The sequence below is a fragment of the Parasteatoda tepidariorum genome, chromosome 8 (genome assembly GCF_982258835.1).
Source record: "Parasteatoda tepidariorum strain Cologne lab strain chromosome 8, Ptep-v5.0, whole genome shotgun sequence".
Classification (NCBI taxonomy): domain Eukaryota; kingdom Metazoa; phylum Arthropoda; class Arachnida; order Araneae; family Theridiidae; genus Parasteatoda; species Parasteatoda tepidariorum.
In genome coordinates, this window is record NC_141762.1 from 3,471,647 (window position 1) to 3,493,523 (window position 21,877).

The window sequence follows — 21,877 nt, forward strand, 5'->3', positions numbered from 1 at the left end:
AACCACTTTTAGTAAGAAAAGAAACAATTTTTCGAATTCTTCAGCTTATCAGTCTATTCCAATTTTTCAAATATGAAAAATGCCATTTATAAAAGCTTTTAATGAAATTGAATTAATTGATAAAGTTATTTTAAGTATAGGAATCAATATCATAATAAAGTAAATTTTAGTATGATATAAATTTAGTATGTGCTGCTAAAATTTATTGTAACTCTTTATTCATTATCTTTTTCTTTCTAGTAATATGTTCAAAATGCAAAGAAAGAAGTAATACTTTTGATCATTTCATGGATTTTATATTAGATATCAAGGTAATTATACATTTATTGAGATATTTTATTTACAGAACCCAATTTTATGCGAATAAGTTGTGACCAAACCTTCTGTTGTGTCTTATACAGGGAAAAAAAAATACATAATTTACTTTGTTTGTTTACCACAAAAATAATATTGCTCACATATATGCTACAGGGTTCCCACGGTCCTTGAGAGTCCTTGAAAGTCCTTGAATTATTTTTTGCTAAATTTAGGTCCTTGAAAGTGCTTGAAAAACGTGATAGGTCCTTGAATTTGTTCAATACTGCAGGCGGCCCTTTTTATAAAACACCCGCGGATCTTTCTCGTTCTTTCTGTTTTGTTCCCGAGCTTTCTCACGTGGTTTTTAACGCCACCGTTTCTAACGGGGCCTAGCGTCTTGGTGTCTGCCAAGCACGCGGAGCACAGCAGACAATCAATGCGTTCGGGGCGAGACTCCACTTCATCTTCTGTCACATATGCTTAGATCTTCTTTTTCTTATCAAAACTGGAATACTCTCGAATTTTGCAACAATATGTACCTTGCAGTTTTCAATAAATTTGCCGTTTTACCATCCGCACTTGTCCTTACGTTTGCGTCATTTCAAAACTTTATTGTAAAGCGTATTCGCAAAGGCACGGCTTCGTATTTGTGTTATGTAGTTTAGACTAGTTATGCCTGGGAAGTGCTATTTTAATCCCCAATGGATGGATATGGATTTTATCGATGCCCGAAAAGAAGTTCAGAGCCAAGTGCCGATTATGCATGAAGGAGATCGATATCGCAAAAATGGAAGAATCTGCTCTGAAATCACTCATGAAAGAAAGGTAAAACAAAAAAGCAGTCTCATGCCCTGAGTTCTCTTTTTCCAAAGACATCAACATCTAATTCATCTGGTGTAAATACTCCTTCAACATCGTGTGCCCCATGTGAAACAGAAACTTTAGTGGCCAAGGTAATATTGTCTTCTTATCTGGTCAAAAGGAATGTGCTTGATGCTGAAATTCTCTGGAGTCTTAAGTGCATCACTAGTAATTATTCATGTAACTCCTGTGAAGGGATTAGTAAATTGTTCTCCAAAATGTTTGCTAATAGCTGTATAGCAAGACAATTTTTTGTAGTGCCACAAAGTGAGCCTATTTGGGCTCCTTTGGATTGGCACTATACTTCAAAGGGATTCTTATAAATGAGCTGAAGAATGTTGATTGCTACACTGTACTCTTTGATGATATGTTAAATCCGTCTCTACAATCTAAGCAGATGGACATTATGGTAAGGAATTGATAATAAAGTTTGCACTAAGTATCTTACCTCCCAATTTTATGGGTCATGGAACTGCAGAAAATATTTTGTCCTCTTTTTACAAATGCATGGATGATGGTTAAAAGCTCTCTAAAATACTTCAATTATCCATAGTAATATACCCTATGTCAATTGGAAATTCTATTTGAAGCTTCAGTGTGAATTAGAAGAGAAATATTCCCACCAGGTCATATTCATTGGCAGTTGTGGATTACACATAACGAATAATGCTTTTAAACATGGTGAAAATGGGATATGTTCCTTCTAATTTTTATTTTCAGAAGGAATTGTTGCTGCATAACATTTAGAGAAGGTTGTGTAAATTATGGATGAATAATTTCAGAAACGATGTTTAATAGAGGAGAGGAGGGGGTTATGGAATAATCATGGAATATGAAATACCTAAGATTTAGCTCTGTCTTTCATGCAGCCTTCTCATGGAAATACGCAGGATTAAAAGATTTTACCATTAACACCTCATTACCATTTGTTATAGATTGTGCTGAAAATGATTTTGTGAATTAATATGTAAAACCAGTAGGGTTGTTTTTAAAAAAATATAAATTTTAGTTTATAATACATATACTCTCTTCTCTCTGTATAGGCAAAGCATTTAGGTATTATATTTGAAATTAATTGTTGCCACAACAAGCTTTGTTGCTTCTAGTAAAATAGAAGAGAATAATTTTTAAAATTGGTCTTAGATTAAGGTCCTTGAAAATTTTGTTGAGGTCCTTGAAAAGTCCTGGAAAGTCCTTGAATTTCAATCTCATCATAGAGTGGGAACCCTGTGCTACATTTTCAGATATTTAAAGTTTAACAGTTAATTAGTAACTTTGTGAGACCATAAAGTGATTCTATAACATGTGTTAGATGAATAATATCAAATTTATTGAAAAATTTTATCTTGGTTTGAAATTCTGTTTCTAGTTTTCAGCAGGATATTATTAGTCTGTTTCTTCCTCATTGTTGTGTATGCTTGTGATAGAAATTGGGATATTTTTTAGTTTTCTTTAAATTTTTATATTTTTTCTGATCATTTTTATTATATTTTAAAGATTGTTTTAACATACAACTTTTTCCCCCCTTTAACAGCAAAATGTTCTCACACTAGAGGCTGCATTGAAAAAGTTTATTGAGCCTGAAAATCTAGACAATGATAATGCTTACAAATGTCCTAAATGCAAAATGAAAGTTCAAGCTTGTAAGAGATTCACTGTTCATAAAGCGCCAAATGTTGCAACCTTTCAGCTAAAGAGGTAATTCTATTTCCTTCACCTTCTTTGGAAGATATCTGCAAATGAGAGTTTCAATCAATTCATTTTTATATGAATTGTTATAATCCTTATTATTCATTAGTGTAATCAGAACTATTTACAATTTATCTTGGAAAATAAAAGGCAAAGTATGTATGATAATTCTAAATTAAATCATTTTAAATTTTGCTTACTTTTTTTCCCTCCAACTTTTTCAGGTCACTTTTTCTTTAGTTACAATAATTATGTTATGTTGCAATGTTCTTGAGATTAATTTTTATTTTAAAAAAAAATTCATTTAACTTGTTGCTTAAAGTTAATTTAATTTTATAGATCTTTTTTTTGGGGGGGGGGTAGGTATTTCTAAAATTTTATCTTATGTAAAGAATTAGTCATAAACTTAAACTTCTGTGCTTATAACTAGAAAATCAATGAGTAGATATTTAAATATCAGTGGACTCAAGAACACGGTTCCCAGTAGAACACCGAAGTTGAGCATCACTGGCTGAAGTCAGTTAACGAGTGAGTGACCACTTTGATCAGCCTGCGTAAGGACCGAGGGTCGTGGTATGGGTCCTCGTTAAACTGTTCTGCCGTAAAGTGCTCAACTTTGCTCGCCGGTCGTCGAGTTACCAAAGCTAGGGACCCTTCTGTGGAGGAACAAGATTGCAATGGCATGTCTTCTAATCATCCTCAGGGATGTTTCCCAGACCATCGCCAATAATCTGTTATGCAGCTCTAGTGCGACGTAAATAAAATGTCTACCTACCTTAAATATCAGTAATAATTATGTATTTATTTATCTATGCACTGTATGTCCCAATGTATAAGTTAACAAATGAAAAACCAAAAAAATACCTGAATTTATAAAACATTAAAATTTTTCAGGAAGGCTTCCAAATTGCCTCATGTTAAAAATATTTCATATTTTTCCTGGTATTTAAGTATTGTTTCTAAAGAAAACCTTTATATGTAAAGAAAATAAGCTAAGAGAAAATGCGAAATTAATTTCAAATAACATAGTAAAAAATAGTTTTTGAAAGGGGTGAATTGATACAGAGTTATATCTATCTCATTGTTTATAATGCATTGGTATTTCAGGATCAACGAATGTCCAACTTTTTTACTAGTGTACAAGTTGACCTCCTGATTTTTAGAAAATTGAAAAGTCGACTTTTACACCGGGATATTAGGTAACCAATAAGTGCACAGTGTATAAATTTGAAAAGATAATTATTGTCGTTGATTTTTTAGGCTTTGGACAGTTAATTCAGAGTGAGGACTGAGTCACCTGTCCCACCTTTTTTTAAAAATTTGATGCCTTTAGTCACCTTTTTTAAGATTTGTCAACTTTTTTTTGTAAATTTTTAGTAAGAAAAATTTTCTTTTTTTAAAAAAAAAAAATATGTGGGTTGTCATTCAAACTTCATTCGTCGTCAGTAATAAATTTTTTTTCCCCGGAAATTTTAATCACTTTAGTACAAAAACATGGTTTTTGTCCTTAATTATCAAGTTTCTGCAAATATCCGCAGATCTCAAGTTGTTACAGGTCAGTGCTCATATAATAATTTTATTAGTTATATCTGTATAGTGAATAATGAATATTTACTCTTAAAAAAAAGTTTTTTTTTAACTCGCCCCTTTTTTAAAACTTAATCCATAAGTTTTTTTCTAGTCTTAAGCTGCTAAACACCCTGAGGTCTTATGTGGCTTATTAGATAGGGATTTCTAACAAACAATTTGTTTTATTTTCTCTCTCCTTAAACTTCGAGCTGTATAATCTGATGTTTTTCTACTAGGAAACTGGAAAAAGAGAAATCTTAAAATCATTGTTTAACAACTTCAATTTACATTTGTACTAATATTTGAATTGCAGACAAATTGCAGATTCATGCACTTTGTGACTATAAGAAAAAGCTTCCTATAGTCAAATTTTTAAAAAAAAGTCACCTTTTTTTAATAAATTACCTTTCTTGAAGTTTTCATGTATTCTCCACTCTGTTAATTCCCTGTGTGCAATGAAAATGAAAACAGTTTAAAATGTAACCTCAACCTTGAAACTTACATGTTAAAAGGTTGTTGTTTTTATTATTATTATTATTAAAATTTGTTCATTTCTCACCCTTGTAAATGTATTACTGCTTGCAAATTGTTCTGCTTGTTTTTGTTATTAATTTTATCTGAAATGTTCCAGGTTTGATTATAATAGGTCCTTCGGAGGGAAAATAACAAAGCAGATTACCTACCCTCAAAACCTTAATCTTCGACCTTTTATGTCTGACACGAAGGTTTGTCTTCATTTTTCTTAATTTTAGTTGCCTTAAATTCCTTTAAGTGCAACGTGTTCTTATCTTTAACTCTTTCTTTATAGGGTGAACCTGTGGTTTACCACTTAAATGCTGTTTTAGTTCATTCTGGGCCTACATGTAATTCTGGTCATTACTACTGCTATGTAAAGAATTCTGATGGTTCTTGGTACATTATGGATGACCAAAGGGTAAACGAAAATTTTCAATTATTTTTTATCTTTTATTTTGCATTGAAGCTTATTTGCATTTAAGAAAAAGCAAAAAATAATCTTGATACTAAAGTAAATACGAAATACAAATAAGCCATAAAAATACAAGCTTTATTCAATGAATTCTGGAGAAAAAAAAATTTTGGTTAAATTACCAATTCAAAATAGTGAATGACTAATTATTGAAACAAAAATATGCTTAGTGATTTTTTTATAATAAATTCACTACTGAAATATTATTTATGTGGTTTAAAAGATTATTTTAATATCAATTAAGTAATACTGCTAAACATAATATATTTTTGAAGTTTTTAAAAAATAATAATAGTATGAAGAAATTATTCTATTTATTTATTTTAAATCTCATATTTTTAAATTAAATAAAATATTTGTTTTAATTGTATAAAATGAATTTCATTTCTATTACTAAAGTAATAAAAGGATGTAATGTCAATTAATAAGTGTAAATTATGAAAAATTCTTTTGGATAAGACACGAGCAATTACGAGAATATTATCAGTCAGAAATCTCATGTGCAATAAGGTTCATTTTTTTATAAATTTTCAAAGGAAATTGCCTGTTATCTTTTTTACTTGTGTTTTCCTTCATTACGCAATATTCACCCAAATATTTAAATGTGCTAGATTGAGACAGTTTGACTTTTCTATTGTTTTTTATACTGCAGGCATTGTCTTCTAACGTATTTGTAAATGATTAATATTTAAAATAAATACCTGAGTATATATATTTTTTCTTTTTTAGGTGCATCGTGTGGGCATAAATCAAGTTTTAAATCAGATTGCTTATGTTTTGTTTTACATTAAGGCTACTCCTACTGAAAGCTTTCCTTTAAAGGTATGCACATTCCCTAACAACAACTTTACCTTGGTCCCAGTTGTGCTCAAAATTAGCTTTATATGGGTTCTGTATGAACATGCATTGAAGGACCGATATTGTGATGTCTAGATTTTTTTAATATTGGTCCTGTATTGGATCGATATCAGCCTATATACAACCAATATTGGTTGAATAATGAATTTAAAAAATATTGAGTGACTCTCACAACTCTATATAGGGCCACTATTGGTTGTAAAGTGGCTGTAAATACTGGACGAGTGGAACAATTCTATATGGGTTCAATGTCGAAAATCGTGGCCCTTTGAACTGTTACTGGGCCAAGATTCGTGAATATTAGTCCATTGAGGACCCACATTATTTTGCTGCTTGTGTTAGTTATTTTCATTGTGATTTTTTATGAATTTGTAATTGTGTATGTGTTTTTAATTAAATATTCTTTAATTATTATCATTTTTATTTGTAGAAAACAAGCAGGCTGATAACGGGGATAAAATGAAAGAAGCATGATGTTAATTAATTGCATTAGTTAAATGGGACGATAGGATTTGGCAAAAACTCCTCGGTGCAATCGATTATTTTAGAATTTTTCAAAATAGCAAATAACTCCCAAAAATTAAGATTTTGAACACTTTAAATTGGTTATTGTAAAATTTTTAAATTAGGGTAATTTTAATTTTATAAAAAATTACTCTTGCATCGATGTACTAAATAGGAATTATTTCACTTATAAAGACTAATTGTTCGTCTGAAAATCCCAGTGAATTTATGTTTGGTTACTTTATTGAATCAGTTTTCTTAAATAAACTGACTTGATCAAAGTGTTAAGTAAGTGAGTAGGAAATATCAGATTTTCAATTGAATATATTAAACAGTGTAACTTTTTCCTAAAGCTGTTAATTTAATTAAAAACATTTCTCCTTTTGCTTTAATACATTTTTCCATTTAGATTTTATTAATAGATTGCTGTCTCAAAATTCTGATCAATAAACTGGTGTGGAATTTTTCAAGCGGTAATCATTTTCATATTGTTTTGCCCATTAAAACTGTTTTAAACAGTAATAAAAAAAAGTTATATATGGTCGAAAAGTGAATGTCGAACGAGAATTACACAGGAAATATATGAACTATAGCCATATAACCACTTGACAGTTTGTTCACCCTCAGCAATATTACTAATTTTTTGATCATAAGCAGCTTTCACATGAAGGCTACGTTGTACTGGACTGGTAGAAGGAAAATAGCCCATGCGGTCAGCTTCTTGGCGTAAGGAAGGAAAGTGAGCATACTTAATCACAGCATCTTTAACCAACCAAATTTCTTATTTATAACAACAGTTTTCAGTATGAAAATGCATACAGTCTGAAAAATTCCGTATGTTAATTTCAAAGATCAGGATTTCTTTCAGACAGTCTCTGCATTATAATCCCCGGGAATTTCGAAAAAAATTCAATTTTGGAGAATTTGACTCTCTATCAAATTGCAGGATTTAATTCTTCCATTTTCAATATTGTAATTTGTTTTTGTGCAATAGGGGTTTTTAAAGAAATATTTCTCTCTCTCTTTCCTGGATTGACTGTCATTATATGCATCCTCGAGGTTCTTCTTTTCTTAATAATTTCTTGAGTGTTGTTAATTGGATGTCTGAGTAAAGGAACTTGAAACTTCAAGTTTAGTGACAGATTTTTTTTAATCCACTTTAGTTTCTCTATTTTTGTTATCCTTGATTTATTATGTAAAATTATTGTTTTATAATTTCGGATAATACAATTAATTATTAAGAACAAAAAAAAAAATATTTTTTTTACTGTCAGTTATATTTATTTTACATCTATGAACAAAACAATATGTTTGAATTGAATAAATTTGATTCTTTAGAAGTGCAGCATCATTTGTAATTTTGCTTGATGTGGAATCGCGTCTGATTTTGTTAAAACATGTCTTTTATAAAAAATAAAAGATTATTTATTAATATAAGCATCTAATTATTTTATAAAGCAGATTGCAACTTTCTCTTTTTGAAAGTGATTCATTTCTAATTCCACTACGTTATTTTATTTTTTTTACACTTCACAATAAATTTTATACTCAATAAATTACTTCTTTTTATTCATGAATTTTAAGATAAAAGTTGTTTTTTTTTTTTTTTTAATTCAGTTGATCTTATAACATCTTGCCTTGTTCTTAGGTTTTAATATTTATGTTAGTGCCTTTTTTTTTTTTAATTATCATTTCCATTTGGTAGTTTTCTAGCGTTATTTTTATTTGACCTGATTAATAAGTTTTCCATGTATTTTATCGTTTTCTTTTTTCCTTATAATTAGGTATGCAATATATTGCATTATTAAGTCATTAGTTTTGTTTTATTTTAGTTAATTTGGTGATTATTATATATTTAATAGAATTATTTATAACTTTTTGCGCAATATTGGTATTACTCAAGTTCAATCCATATTTTTAATTTCCTTATATAGTTTTAAAGTGACACAAAATTAAGATCCTGTTATTTTTATTTGTAATTTTACAACTACCTGACCAGTCTTTTGGGGCACCTGGTCTTTACTGTTTGAACAAATAGTTTCACATCATGACCTTTATTTACAGATGGGCATATGTTTTATGCACATTTTCATTCATTTCACTTTAGTTTTCTCTCTTATCTTCCCCCTCACCCTTCTCTCTTATATTCTGTATATCAGAAATTAATAGATCATCCTTCATCTACTTCTGCTAGGATTAATTAAAACGTTTAGATCAAATTCGTCAGTTTAAAGTTCATGAAATTTTTAAAAAATACATATTTGAATTTGTTATTTTTTAATTCTTTTAAAAGCTATTTTTTATTTATTTTATTTTTAAATGTGTTTTTCTTTTTCATTCTAATTTGGGTTCAATAAAACATCAATAAATGGTGTTTTTTACCCAATCCAGAGAACTAGGAAATTTAGACATTCCGGATAGTGGTGACCCTGAGCATTCTGGATAATTGGTTTTCTGTCGCACTATGTTACCACACAAACTTCTTTTTTTTTTTTTTTCTAAAACTGCTGATTTCTGATAATTACTATAAGCTGTGTAAGTTGTGAAAAAATTATCTGAAAGAGCACAATAAAATAATTTACTTCAACTTCTTTTAGTCCTAAATCCTGTTATCTGTTGACTATTCTGAAGAAATATTTGTTTCATTAAAATGAAACTTTTTGCTGTAAACGGTCCTATAGGAAACAAGATTTCAATCAATCATGGTTTTACTGTATAAATCTTTTCAGGCTTTAACTAGATGGGAATAGTGGATTTGAAAAAAGTTTAATTACCTAAGATAGTAAAAATCATATTTTCATTGCTTCTTACATGGCATGATGAGAAACAAAATGAAAAAAATATATATATATTAATTACGAAACTTAAATGAGGTATCACTATGCATATAATTATCCACATCAGAGATGACAAAATTTCCCTTAATTAAGAATGTAATAAATGTTTGTTTATTAATGAGCATGGAAAAAGATATCAATTTAATATTATTTTTTTCTTTTAGAAGACATTAGAAAATGGTGTAGTGTGCAAAAAAATTGGTTCAACAGGTAAGTTCCAGGAATAATTTTAATTATTTTTAATATTTATTAAAAGTTAAATGCGCAAATTTTTTATTTTTCACCTTTTTTCCTTCATTCTTCTATTTTTAGTTTGTGACAGTAAGAAAAGTGAAATTCCTTCCTCAAAACCATTGATTCAGAACAATCAATTCAGGCAATCAAGCCCAAAACTGAAGCAGCCTACGTATCCGACAGTTAATCTCACTAAAAGAAATGGACTTTCCCCTAATGTGAATAACCGTGAAAAAATAGCATTTGGAATTCGTAATCCAGCTTCTAAATCTCAGGAAACAAATAACTCAACTCATGTAAATACCCCCAAAACTGAAAATCATCAAGCAGGATTAGTGCCTTATATTGAAGATTCTTCAGACTCCTCCTCAGATGACAATGCTATAGTGAAATTGAATTCCAATTCAGGCTCTAGTAATAGTGCTGGTAGTAACTCTTTAAGTAGTGCTAAACCTGAGTGTGTTAGTAATTTTAATATTAAGAGGAAACCAGCATTAAATGTGAATAGGCTTTCAAACTCTGGTTCTTCTAGTTCTACCTCGTCTAAAGTCATAGCTACTGATGTTTGGACAGTAACTAATGTACGAGCTGATTCTCCCGGTGCTGATTCAAATTCTAGCGTCCACTCTACTACTGATTGGCATGTCACATCCACAGACAAAGGAGGTTCTTCTGTTCCCAAAGTAGTGAAACAAGACTCTTCCGGTGAAGACGAGAAATGTAAACCAGCCTGTAACTTGGTATTTTCATCAAACCAGACTGATTCCACTCACAACGGTTTAAATGAAAATACCAAACAGCATGATTTTCGCAAGCAAGAAAGTAAACACGGAAATGCGTTTTTTGCCAAGGAAGAAAACTGCAAAGAAAGCTCCACCCTTAAAAGGAAATGTAGTGACTCTGATCAGGAGAATCCTACGAACTCCAAATTTTGTAACGGTGAAGACCAACCTAGTTCTGTACCTAAAAAAATTCAACATGAAACGCACTTCGTGAACTCGGATGGTCCCCCACACAAAAAGGTTAGGTGTGAAACTGACATAAGAAATGGACTTGTGATTGATTTAGTGAGTCCTAACAAATGCTCTAAAAAGTTGTACAGCACCGAACTTGCATCGCAAACTGCTGCTTCCCCTCATAAAAGCTTCGAGTCACCCAAAAAATCTGATCTTGAAGAGACAAAGAAAGAAAGAATAGATGTTTCTAAGAATAATGTAAACTGCAGTAGTTCATCCAACTCAAGCCCAGAATATGAATGGGTTGAAAAAACTAATGACAGTGTGGACCGTACGTTCAAAGGTATGGTTTTTACTTTTTATTCATATTGCACAACTTGTTCTAATTCATAATACAGTGCAACCTCGAAAATCCGGACTGCTGGGGGGTTTGGAAGGTCCGGATTTTAGATACCTTACTTAAATTGATAGAATTATCGAACTTTCGAAGTTGCCAGGCCGATTTCGCGATTAAACGCGCGTGTGTAGACCTTCGATGTCAATTTTAACATAGATATACTCTTTATATAATAAATGACATTAAAAATCAAACTTTCGTCATTTCCCCCCGTTATCGATCGCTTAGATAACATAATATTATCAATTAAAACTAAAAATATAGGTTTAAAACGCGAGCTGAATTTCAACTTATCGCTGAAACAGATGCTTCTAGACTAGACTGTACCAGCTGATACTAATCCTTTTTTTGTTGGAGGATGAAAGAACTTGTCCTCGCCTCCTAAGCTTCAAGGTTAAGAAAGAACCAGTTTTTTTTCTTCACAAGGAGGAAAAACAGAGTGGTAGAAGAATTCCTCCTCCTGAGGAGATTCCCCTTTATATTCTGTGTTATCTATACAGAGCTGATAAGAATGACTGGAATTTCCTTATCAGCTATGAGCTTTCATTCACTCCCCACCCCTACCTCTTCATCTGCTGCTTCATTGTTGGAGAAGAGTAGTGGTTTTACACTCTTGCATTAAAATTTTTTATTTTAAGCGATTTTTTCAAACTTTTTCTTTTGAAAGTTTTTTCTGACGAACTGAACGTATGAGTCCGGATTTTCGAGGTCGTACTGGTACTGGGCTGTGTCATTGATTTTGTTTTTACGACAGATCATTTACCATATTGTCAAGAACTTTTTTTAGCCAATTTACACTATATTTAATGAATCACACTAAACAATTAGAAATGCATTTCTACTACCAAAATACGATTTAGTTGAATAATTTCTCTTTATATCACATACGTCCGAAGAAAACGGAAATGCTTGGCAATGCAGCAGTCGTTATTAAAAAAAAACTTTTTACAAAAAGGAGAAAAAACTCAGTGGTGTTTATTTCAGACCTGCCAACTCTTTGGCTTTATACTTGAATTTCTGGTTTTTGTGTTGCATCTCAGGACCTCTGGCCACCAGAGTATCTAATCTGGGTTTTTTTCTTGATCAGTGTATGAATCGGAAAATCCGTACAATTTACATGCAGCCCTCAAAACTTTCATCCAGATCAGTGATTTTATAGAACTTTGCAGTGCATGGTTAAGTAGTTGGCCTGATATTCCTGATGCAAGATTTTTAGCTTTTTGTCCTGATTTTTTGTGTGTTCAGATTTAGATTTTCAATATATTCTTTTTTATTGACAAAAATAATGCCAGGGAAAATTGCAAAATTTAACTGTTCCAGTCATTGTTTCAGACCCGTGGTCATTTTATATAAAAGAAACTCGCCATCTTCGCTGTAGAAATTTTTTTCTTGATATTTCCAATTCCTGATTAAAAAGTTGTGTTTAAGATAAGCTTATTAAAGTTTTTGTGATGCATTTTTTCTTTTGTCCATCAAATTTGTTGTAAAAATAATGTTTTTTTTTTATACATTTCATAAAATTTTTCCCGTAGTTGAAAATACTTTTTAATACCCATTTGCTTTAAATAATGGTTTAATTTCTTTGGATTTTTTTTATTTATTTATTTTTATTGCCTTTGTTTCCAGATTACAATAAATTAAGTTTTCTTGTCATTTGTTTAATTTTTTCTGCATTTCTTCTTTTGTATGTAGATTATATGCTATTCCGTTTTGAAGTAATTTAAATGAAAATATCTAATTTTGATCTATTATTATATTGGGACTTATTTAGAAGTATCTTTCTATTGATGAATCTATCTGAGATTGTTTAAATAATTCAAGTTCAGAAAATTTGTCACTGTATGAGTGCATTTTCAAAATTTCAGTTTTAGAAATTCATTTCTTTTTTAAAGAAATCATCATAGTTGACTAGACGAGCAAATGCCTTCCTCTGAATGTTGCCACAGTATGTTAACCAAATAAAAGCTAGCGGTATAAACCATTTCTCACCGCGTTGCAGCTTGTGATAGAGTATTCAGCCTCATAACAAAATTTCAAGCTTATAATTCTGTTTTTCTAACTTAAAACAAATTTAGGAGAACTTGTTAGTAAGGAAAACAAACCAGAAAGTTGTTCAGAAAGCATTTAACGTAATGGTAAATTAGTCCCTGAATCTGTTTTAAAAAATTGATTAGTTTATTATTTAAAGAATGTGTGAATTTATTAATTTATTAAATAATTTTTTTGCTTATTACACTATGCCATGATCCCAAAAAAATCTTTTTTAATACTTCCCTTACCAATTTTTTTTTGGGGGGGGGGAGGAAATGCAAAAAATCAACATATTTTTTTATTTCATTAATAAATACAAGGAGCAGGGCTGATTGTGCTCCAGAAAAAATCCGGATTTCCGGAATTTTCACTTACAGTGATCCGGAAGTTTCCGGAGATCGAAGGTTCAGCCATTTAAAAAAATCATTGATCACAGAAGTTTCCGGAAATCAAATTTTCAAAGGTGGAACTTAAAAACACGGTTTATTTTATTTGTTTGTAAGGGAGAGCCAGAGAGATACTTTATAAGCTCATATTAATGATTAATTTTCATTTTTTATAAGTAAATAGTTGTTATAATCATAAACTCAAGAAAGAAAGACATATTTGTAAATTTTAATTACTTCTCCAGGTAATAACTTCTCCAGGTGTAAATGGTATAGGTATGTGTAAAATTTTGAATTTTTTAAGTGAACTAAGAAATATTGAGAGAAAGGGAAAAAAACCTTGTTCAAATTTTTTTTCTAATTTTTCAGTTAAACTGGTCCTTTTTTTTTTTTTTTTTTAAACTTTTTAACTCAATGATTTTTCCGGAATTTTGACTTGGACTCACAATCACCCCTGAAGGAACTAAAATAAAACATACTACACTAGTTCTAAGTTGAAATTTTAATTTTTTTATGTGTAAAAAATATTTAATTTACCATCAGTTTACTGTCCCGAATGATCTGAGGCAAATGAAAAAAGTTAAATGTTAGTCTTTGTATATGTTCATATCTTCATAATCTGAAAAATCATCTGCATTACTTTCGCTCATGAGCGCAATTTTTTAACTTTTTTTTTTCAATTAAAACTTATCGACCATCGTATATACTAATGTTCAAGACACGTCTGCAGTCCCACAAATAGCAAGACTCCCAAACAAAAATTGGCAAACTTTCAATCGCAGCACATTATTATTATTTTTTCTCCTGCTTCCTGCAGAATAAAAACGGGATAAAATGTTGACCAATTCTGCTACTCCCAAGTTGACTCGGGATAATTAATATTTGCAATATATACATACCCGAGTTAATCGGGGAAGCGGTTACATTTCTGAAGTTACCGGGTCTGATTTAACTTTTTACTTACTATTTCTATTTACTTGACTTTAAGTTACTTATCTACATTGAGAATAATAAATTATACATTTCTGTTTATGATAGTTTCTTATCAAATAATTTGTTAATCACAAGTCACCATTATTTATACGCAAACAATGAATGACACGTTACAATTTAATAATTACGCCTGATGACATCATTATATAGATTGCCTATTGAGAAGAATCACGATACATGGAGTTGCAAGCAAGTTTAACCACTGTTCAAAAATTTTATCGGATGTATGAATTCTCCACTTTGATTTCTTGTTAAGATTTTTACCTTTTCCAGCCTGATGTTAACAAAAATATTACTTTAAAACTATTGAGTAATTAAATCAATAAGTATAGGGAGAATGATAATGAGACCCTTTCACATGTTCTAAATACCTCTTGTGAAAGAGCATTTTTATCTAAATGCAGAGTTTTGTTTCATGATCGACATTTAGATTACCTTTCCAGGTTTTCACTGATATGAATTCAAAGAAACAGTTAAAGGATGAAAACAAGAAGAAAGAGTGTTATAAAAACTTAAATTTTACGTAACTTATTAATAATATTTAAACAAAAAAAGTATGAAAATAATGTGGATTAATTGGGGGGTTTTTTTGTTTTGTTTATTATATTAACAACGACTCAATAGTGTTTATTTGTATACCTTATCTGTTTGTAATAACTAAGGCCCGGATTTTGATGACATTTGCATTTTTGGACATTTTTTGTCTTTTAGAGCATTTTTTTAGATTTATAGGGCATTTTTCTTGAAATTTTGGGGCATATATATAACATTTTTTAAAGTTTTCTGTTAATTTTTTACAATTTTTATTATTTTTTATCAATTTTCATTATTACACTGGCTTCCAAACAATAAAGAAAATCTATAGGATATTAACAGGTGAAGCAACATCTTTTCAAATTGAAGAAGAATTGTCAGTAAGTAAGACCGTCTTTTTCAAGTACGCACCTATAACATCAGTAGACGTTGAAAGAATGAAATTTGCAGGAATGAAAATTTACTTTCAGACAAAAGACGCTCGTTTACATTTCAAATTATCAAAAAACATTTAATAATCCAATGTAATTCTGATATTTAGTAATATTATATCTATTAAAGTTTCTATACAAAATAAAAATATTTTGGTGTCAATATATTTTTCTTTTTTTTTGTTATTTTAGGATATAAAACATATTTTTCAAACTTTAATGAGCGTAGAACAAGTATTACATTGCTTTATATCTTTTAAATGACTCATAATAATTTTAAAGAGCAAAACATTTTTCTAATTCAATATTTTTACTTTATTTAAGGCATTTTTTGCACTTTTTAAGGGCATTAGTTGAGATTTTTTAGGTCATCAAAGTCCGGGCTCTAGTAATAACATAGTTAATCTGCATTATACAATGGCTGTAATTTGCAAAAATAATCTATGTTTTGACATTAACTCTATTTTAAATTTCACTCCTCAAAATTTTAAAGAGGAATGAAACAGACTGATATAAAATATCCTCAGTGGTAGATGGATCATGGGTTAAAGTCCCCTTGCCGTCAGGATAATCATGGGAGGTTTTTGTGGTTTACCTCCATGTAACGCAAATGCAGGTTAGGTCCATCAAAAAGTCCTCTACAGAGACAAATTTCTCCCAATACTTGATCCAAGAGTTCCCTTGCCTTCTAGATTGGATTGAAAATTACAGGGCTACGGAGTTAAGCATAGGTGGTCGTAAACCCATAATTTGGTTGACTGTTCAGCTACGGTTATAAAATATAAGAAGATTTTATTTATTTTTGTATAACACTGGTTGCAAGCCACTTGTCTGATTGAAAGTAGCTATGTATGGCCAAGATTCATAAAATTATTATTTAAATGTGCATACAATTCTATATACAATTTTAATAAGCTATAATTTTGCCGCAGGTAATCACAGTTATGGTAAAGATGAGAAAGCGCATTTCCAAAGTTTGAATGACAAAAATAAAGGTCAAAAGTTTGATGTTGCGAAGGAGCTCACTAATAATTCTAAATATTTTCTTGGTTCTTCTGGTAAGTTCTTTCATTTTTATTTATGACATTAGCGTAAAATATTGGTGCAGAACTACCACTGAATTATTGCCCAATTTCATGTATGATCTAGCTCCAAAATGAAGATATTTGAGTAGCACTTCGAAATAGAGCATAATAACTATTTTTAGATAACAGATTCTCTCTTGTTCAGGTATAGGTTTAAAACAGCCATGGCAGGCGTAAAATAAATACTGAAAAACTAAGACTGTTGATTGTAATTATGTATAAATTTTCGTATTACTTTTGTGTGGTGAAACATGGTAATTATTCTGGAGTTTGTTATACTAACCTTCATTAGCTACCGTTTATACGTTTCGACATAGAGAAATGTGTTTTGTTGCCTTGGCAACAAAAGAGTAAAAAAATTTCAGGGCCTGCACTAGGCACTTAAAATTATTAGCTAAATATCAAAAGTATTAGTCAAATTTCAAAACTCTTACCCAAAGGCAAATTCTAACCATAGAGTGATTTTTTTTTTTTTTTTTTTTTATGAAATGCAAACACTTATACAGTGAAACCTCTCAGGAGCTACCACTCACTGTTTCACAATAAAATGGTCACAAGACAGGTGGTTGTTATTGGGGGTAACTTCCAGTGATTTCAAAATGTTAGCAAATGCACGTGATCAAGTGATTTTAATTTTAGTCAATGTCTTTCTTTCTTTTTTTTTGCAGAAATGCCGCTTGTGATGGCATCTTGAAAATCGGATCGAAAAATAAATTTAGCTTCAATAAAAATTTCCCCAACTGATTTAATTATGTGTAAAGATATATTTACCAATTATGAATGAGAGAGCTATTTTAAATAACTAAGCAATTATGTTTTTTGTTTAAGTTTACATTTAGTTTTTTATCATAAAAAATAGTTTTATTTTTTTTAAAAAAAAAAAAGATGGGTTTGTTTGCTTGAAATGCTTAGTTTTTTCTAAAATAACCTTTTTCTTAAATTTAACTTTTAACTCTAAAACTAAATCATTGATAGCATCACTTTTAATGTACTTGAACTGTAACATAAGGTTGTCATTCTCTTTCGACAATTGTCAAAAAGAGTTCTCTAAATATGAGCCTCTCACAAATATTTTGAATACATTAGAATCTTCTTATTTGTTTTTGTTATATATTTTTTATTTTGATATTTTTTCATGTTTCCTTATTTGACCTATTCCGCATTTGGTACAGAGATTTGTCCGGTCACTGGGAGAGGTTTTGATGATCTCACCTAAAGGTTTTTTTCAACACAAAGTCTCGGAAATATATATATATATAATCCCTATTCGAAATTTGCTGGTCATATTAATTCTGTATTTCAAACATCAGCAATCCAGAAATAAAAAGCTAAATAATAACTGGTGGAAAAAGCTACCTGATTTCATGATGGAATTGTCAAGAATTTAGTAATGAATGTTCATCATTCAAATTCAGAATATGTGACATTGCATTAAATATGTCTCAATTTAAAAATCATGTGAAAATTTCCACACAAAAAAAAGGTAAGTATCTGTAATAATTGTCAAAAAAAGAGCTGGAAATTAGTTTAATTTACAATTGAATCATCATAAATAAAAAAAATTATACCTCATGGTGATTCTCATGTGTTGTTATTAAACTATCATGCATTGAAAGTCCATGTCAAAATGGCCTGGAAAAAAAATTTCTAACTGATTGTTTGATTTATTAAAATCTGTTGAAACTGGTCATTTTGCTATTTAGTTCTTTCGAAAGATCTTTTGTTTCAGTAACGTGATACATCAATTAGCTTGGCAGAAAATTTTTTTAAAAGTAAAGTGTGCTCTCAGTGCAGCTGACATCACTCAGCCTTTTTTAGCTATGCAGTTTGCGTAATGTCAGTAGTTATCGCTTCGACAAAGTGTGCTGAACAACAGCTGGTATCTGTAATAATTGTCAAAAAAAGAGCTGGAAATTAGTTTAATTTACAATTGAATCATCATAAATAAAAAAAATTATACCTCATGGTGATTCTCATGTGTTGTTATTAAACTATCATGCATTGAAAGTCCATGTCAAAATGGCCTGGAAAAAAAATTTCTAACTGATTGTTTGATTTATTAAAATCTGTTGAAACTGGTCATTTTGCTATTTAGTTCTTTCGAAAGATCTTTTGTTTCAGTAACGTGATACATCAATTAGCTTGGCAGAAAATTTTTTTAAAAGTAAAGTGTGCTCTCAGTGCAGCTGACATCACTCAGCCTTTTTTAGCTATGCAGTTTGCGTAATGTCAGTAGTTATCGCTTCGACAAAGTGTGCTGAACAACAGCTGGAAAACACACTCCCCGTCGAGAGACAACATCAAGCGCCCGAAGGGAGAAATAGAATTGTGTTATTGTCAATTTTATTTTCTGTGTAAAGCTTGTGTTTTTGCACACTGTTTCCAGTCCACACATGATTTGCCAAATTTATTATTTTATCACATTTGGCATGGTGGCAAATGCTAAGTGTGGGCCTGCTACCATTAAGTTAAATGCATAGTTGTATTGATGTTTTTAATCTATGTTTGATGTCTCCTTCATGTTTTAAAAAACTTTGCTACTGTATGGCACAATTGATATTTCACTTTATTCTAAGAATAATCTGTGCTTAACTGTAGTTTTGTTTTTAATTAGAAAATGCTATTGAAGTCATCCAGAAAGTTAAAAACCGTTTTAGCATAATTTAAAGATATGAGCACATCTTTTTTATTTTCCCTGTCATAGCGCTTGATTTTATTTTTGAATGTAGTGGCCAAAACTGACAAAGATCTCATTGTAACATTGGGCACCAGTTTTTGGCTCCAAGCATCGGGCTCCTAAACTGTTTTCAATATTAAAAAGAAATATGTTATAGATAAAAAAGAAAATTATTTGGCACAAATGATTTTCATTTTACAAGAGGGCTGCTTTCTCTGGATGCGAGAAAATTTAAAAATCTCAGAGAAATTAGAGATTAATAATGGTAACACAAAATTACACCTCTAATATTGTTTTATTTTATTTATTTCATATTATTACAAAGTATTAAAATTAGTCATCGTATTAAAAATTAACAAATAGTACTAATACAGGGTTCCTACGGGTCAGGAAAAGCCTGGAATTGTCGGGGAAGTTGTACATTTTTGAGAAAAACCTGGAAAATTCCTACATCATACCTAAAAAATAACAAGTCTTAAAATTGTCAGTAACAGTAATCAGTTATTGAAATTCGAGTCTAACATCGATTACAATTATTTATTGTAAAAATTTCAAATTTTAGTCTAACTGAATAGTTTCCATTCTCATTTAAGGATATTTATTTTACACAGAAAAATCTAATGCTGGGCATTACAAATAAAGAAACTCAAAGTTTCCTGATGAAAAATTTCATGGTATAGATTTTCATTGAAATTTACCTGATATACCTGAAAAATTCAGGAAACTTTTTTCTAAAATTGAGTGGGAACCCTGTAACATTTTCTTGCCCTTTGCATTATTTTCACTTTTTATCTTTAATTAAACATCAAAATGATAAAACTTTTGGAAATCGTATATTTTTCAAATTTCAATTGAATATCAACTGAGTTTGACATTCAGTTTATTAACCTTTTGCTCACAGAACCTAACACCTGTTATTCTGCCCCATCAGTTATACAAGCCGTAAAAGGATTAGATATATTTTTTAAAAAAAGAAAAAAAATTGTTTCATATCTTATTGTGTTAGATATCATGAAGTGTTTAGATATGGAACTTTTTACTAACATAAAATGTAAGCGCTAAGAATTTTTCTTCTAAAAAAATATTCTGCATTTCGAAAAATGGGAAGATCTTGGTCTCTATATTTAGTGGTGTAAGCGTCTAACATCAGAGGGGAGATTTTTGCTGCTTCATAACTAAAGTATTGAGCTGATTTTTGGTTTTATGTTAGTTTATCCTATATGTTCTTTATTTTTTAAATGCTTTTTGTTGATCCTTTATTGTTATTATTTACAAGGCTGTACTAAAAGGAAAGACAGTGACAATTGTGATCGAGCCAAAGACTGTTGGCTGCCTGTTTTTTGAAATTCCTTGCATAAAATCTTTAATTAGGTTTATGAAAGAGAAATAGCTGAGAATCCCTTTATATTTATGTAAACTACAATTTTGAATGAAGGATCTTTAAAAATTCCACAAAATATTGTAATAATATTTTTTTAGCTTTGATTAAGGGGCGTGCAGTGAATTTCTTACTGGAGCCGTCAATACAGTACACAGTCTTGCATATTAATCTGCTACAGCAAAATTTTAAATCTATAAAAATATATGTTAAAGAGTTAATTCAATCTTTATAATATTTTAGTTCCTACCTGGAATGGACATAGTCGGCATAAAGAATTTGATAACAAGAAAAGGAAATCTTTTAGTGACTATGAAGATGAATATGACAGGGGAAAGGTAAATATCTATAATACTGAAGTTTCCATATTGTTTGAAATATAGGGGGATATTTAAAAACCATGTGAAAATTAATAACTGCCGAAAATGCAATCGAAACATTGCATTGATTTACGATACTATCGACGTAAATTGAGCACGTCAAAAAATTTCATCTAATTTAATTGCATGATTCAAATATATGTGTACATTTCTGTAGAAAAGAGGAATAAAATTTTTTGCCTTTCGAAAGAAAAATCTTTCTGCAAGAACTCGTAACGTTCTGTGACAATGTCGCCGTGTTGCTGCGATTCTGCCACGGGGTATGAAGATAGATTTTTATGTCTTGAAATTAATAAGGGAACTCTCTTTGAATGCTCTAATTTAATGTGAAAGACTCGTATAAGACATTCTTTATATGTATTTGACTGGGGTGATTTTATTCCAGTTGTACCCCAGAATTCTAAGTTTTTCGTATCATCCTTCCATGTCTAAAAACTAAAAGAAGGGTATGCAATTTTATCACGCATTTCGGAAAGTTCTGCTTATCACCAGACCATTCATTCGTGAAATTCCTCAAATCAAATGCTCATAATCCGACAAAAATTTCACTCAGTTTCTCAACATAAAATTTAAATTTTTAAACCTTCACTAAATCCCATTAATGACACATTTATATGCATATGTAATTCTTTAGTTTGGCAGATTTTCGCCATTTTTGATAGTTGAAACTTTGCCGGAATCTGCAAATATCACGATTCATATTCACGTGATCAAACATCAATTTTCATATTTATGCTACTTAAAAATCATTCATTGTTATTTTTACTATCGGTTTTTAAAATCTAATATCAC

General features: G+C 30.2%; 1 protein-coding gene across 2 annotated transcripts in view; it reads left to right on the forward strand.

Annotated features, from left to right (window-relative positions):
* The window catches only part of LOC107452396 (uncharacterized), a 42,628-nt gene that overhangs the window by 16,888 nt on the left and 3,863 nt on the right, over positions 1-21,877 (forward strand). For both annotated transcript variants that reach the window (XM_016068859.5, XM_016068860.5), the window contains 9 exons: positions 241-311; positions 2,693-2,856; positions 5,048-5,141; positions 5,225-5,350; positions 6,134-6,226; positions 9,768-9,813; positions 9,916-11,136; positions 16,498-16,623; positions 20,949-21,043. In XM_016068859.5, coding sequence (XP_015924345.2) covers positions 241-311; positions 2,693-2,856; positions 5,048-5,141; positions 5,225-5,350; positions 6,134-6,226; positions 9,768-9,813; positions 9,916-11,136; positions 16,498-16,623; positions 20,949-21,043 — 2,036 coding nt within the window. The remainder of the gene's footprint in view (positions 1-240; positions 312-2,692; positions 2,857-5,047; positions 5,142-5,224; positions 5,351-6,133; positions 6,227-9,767; positions 9,814-9,915; positions 11,137-16,497; positions 16,624-20,948; positions 21,044-21,877) is intronic.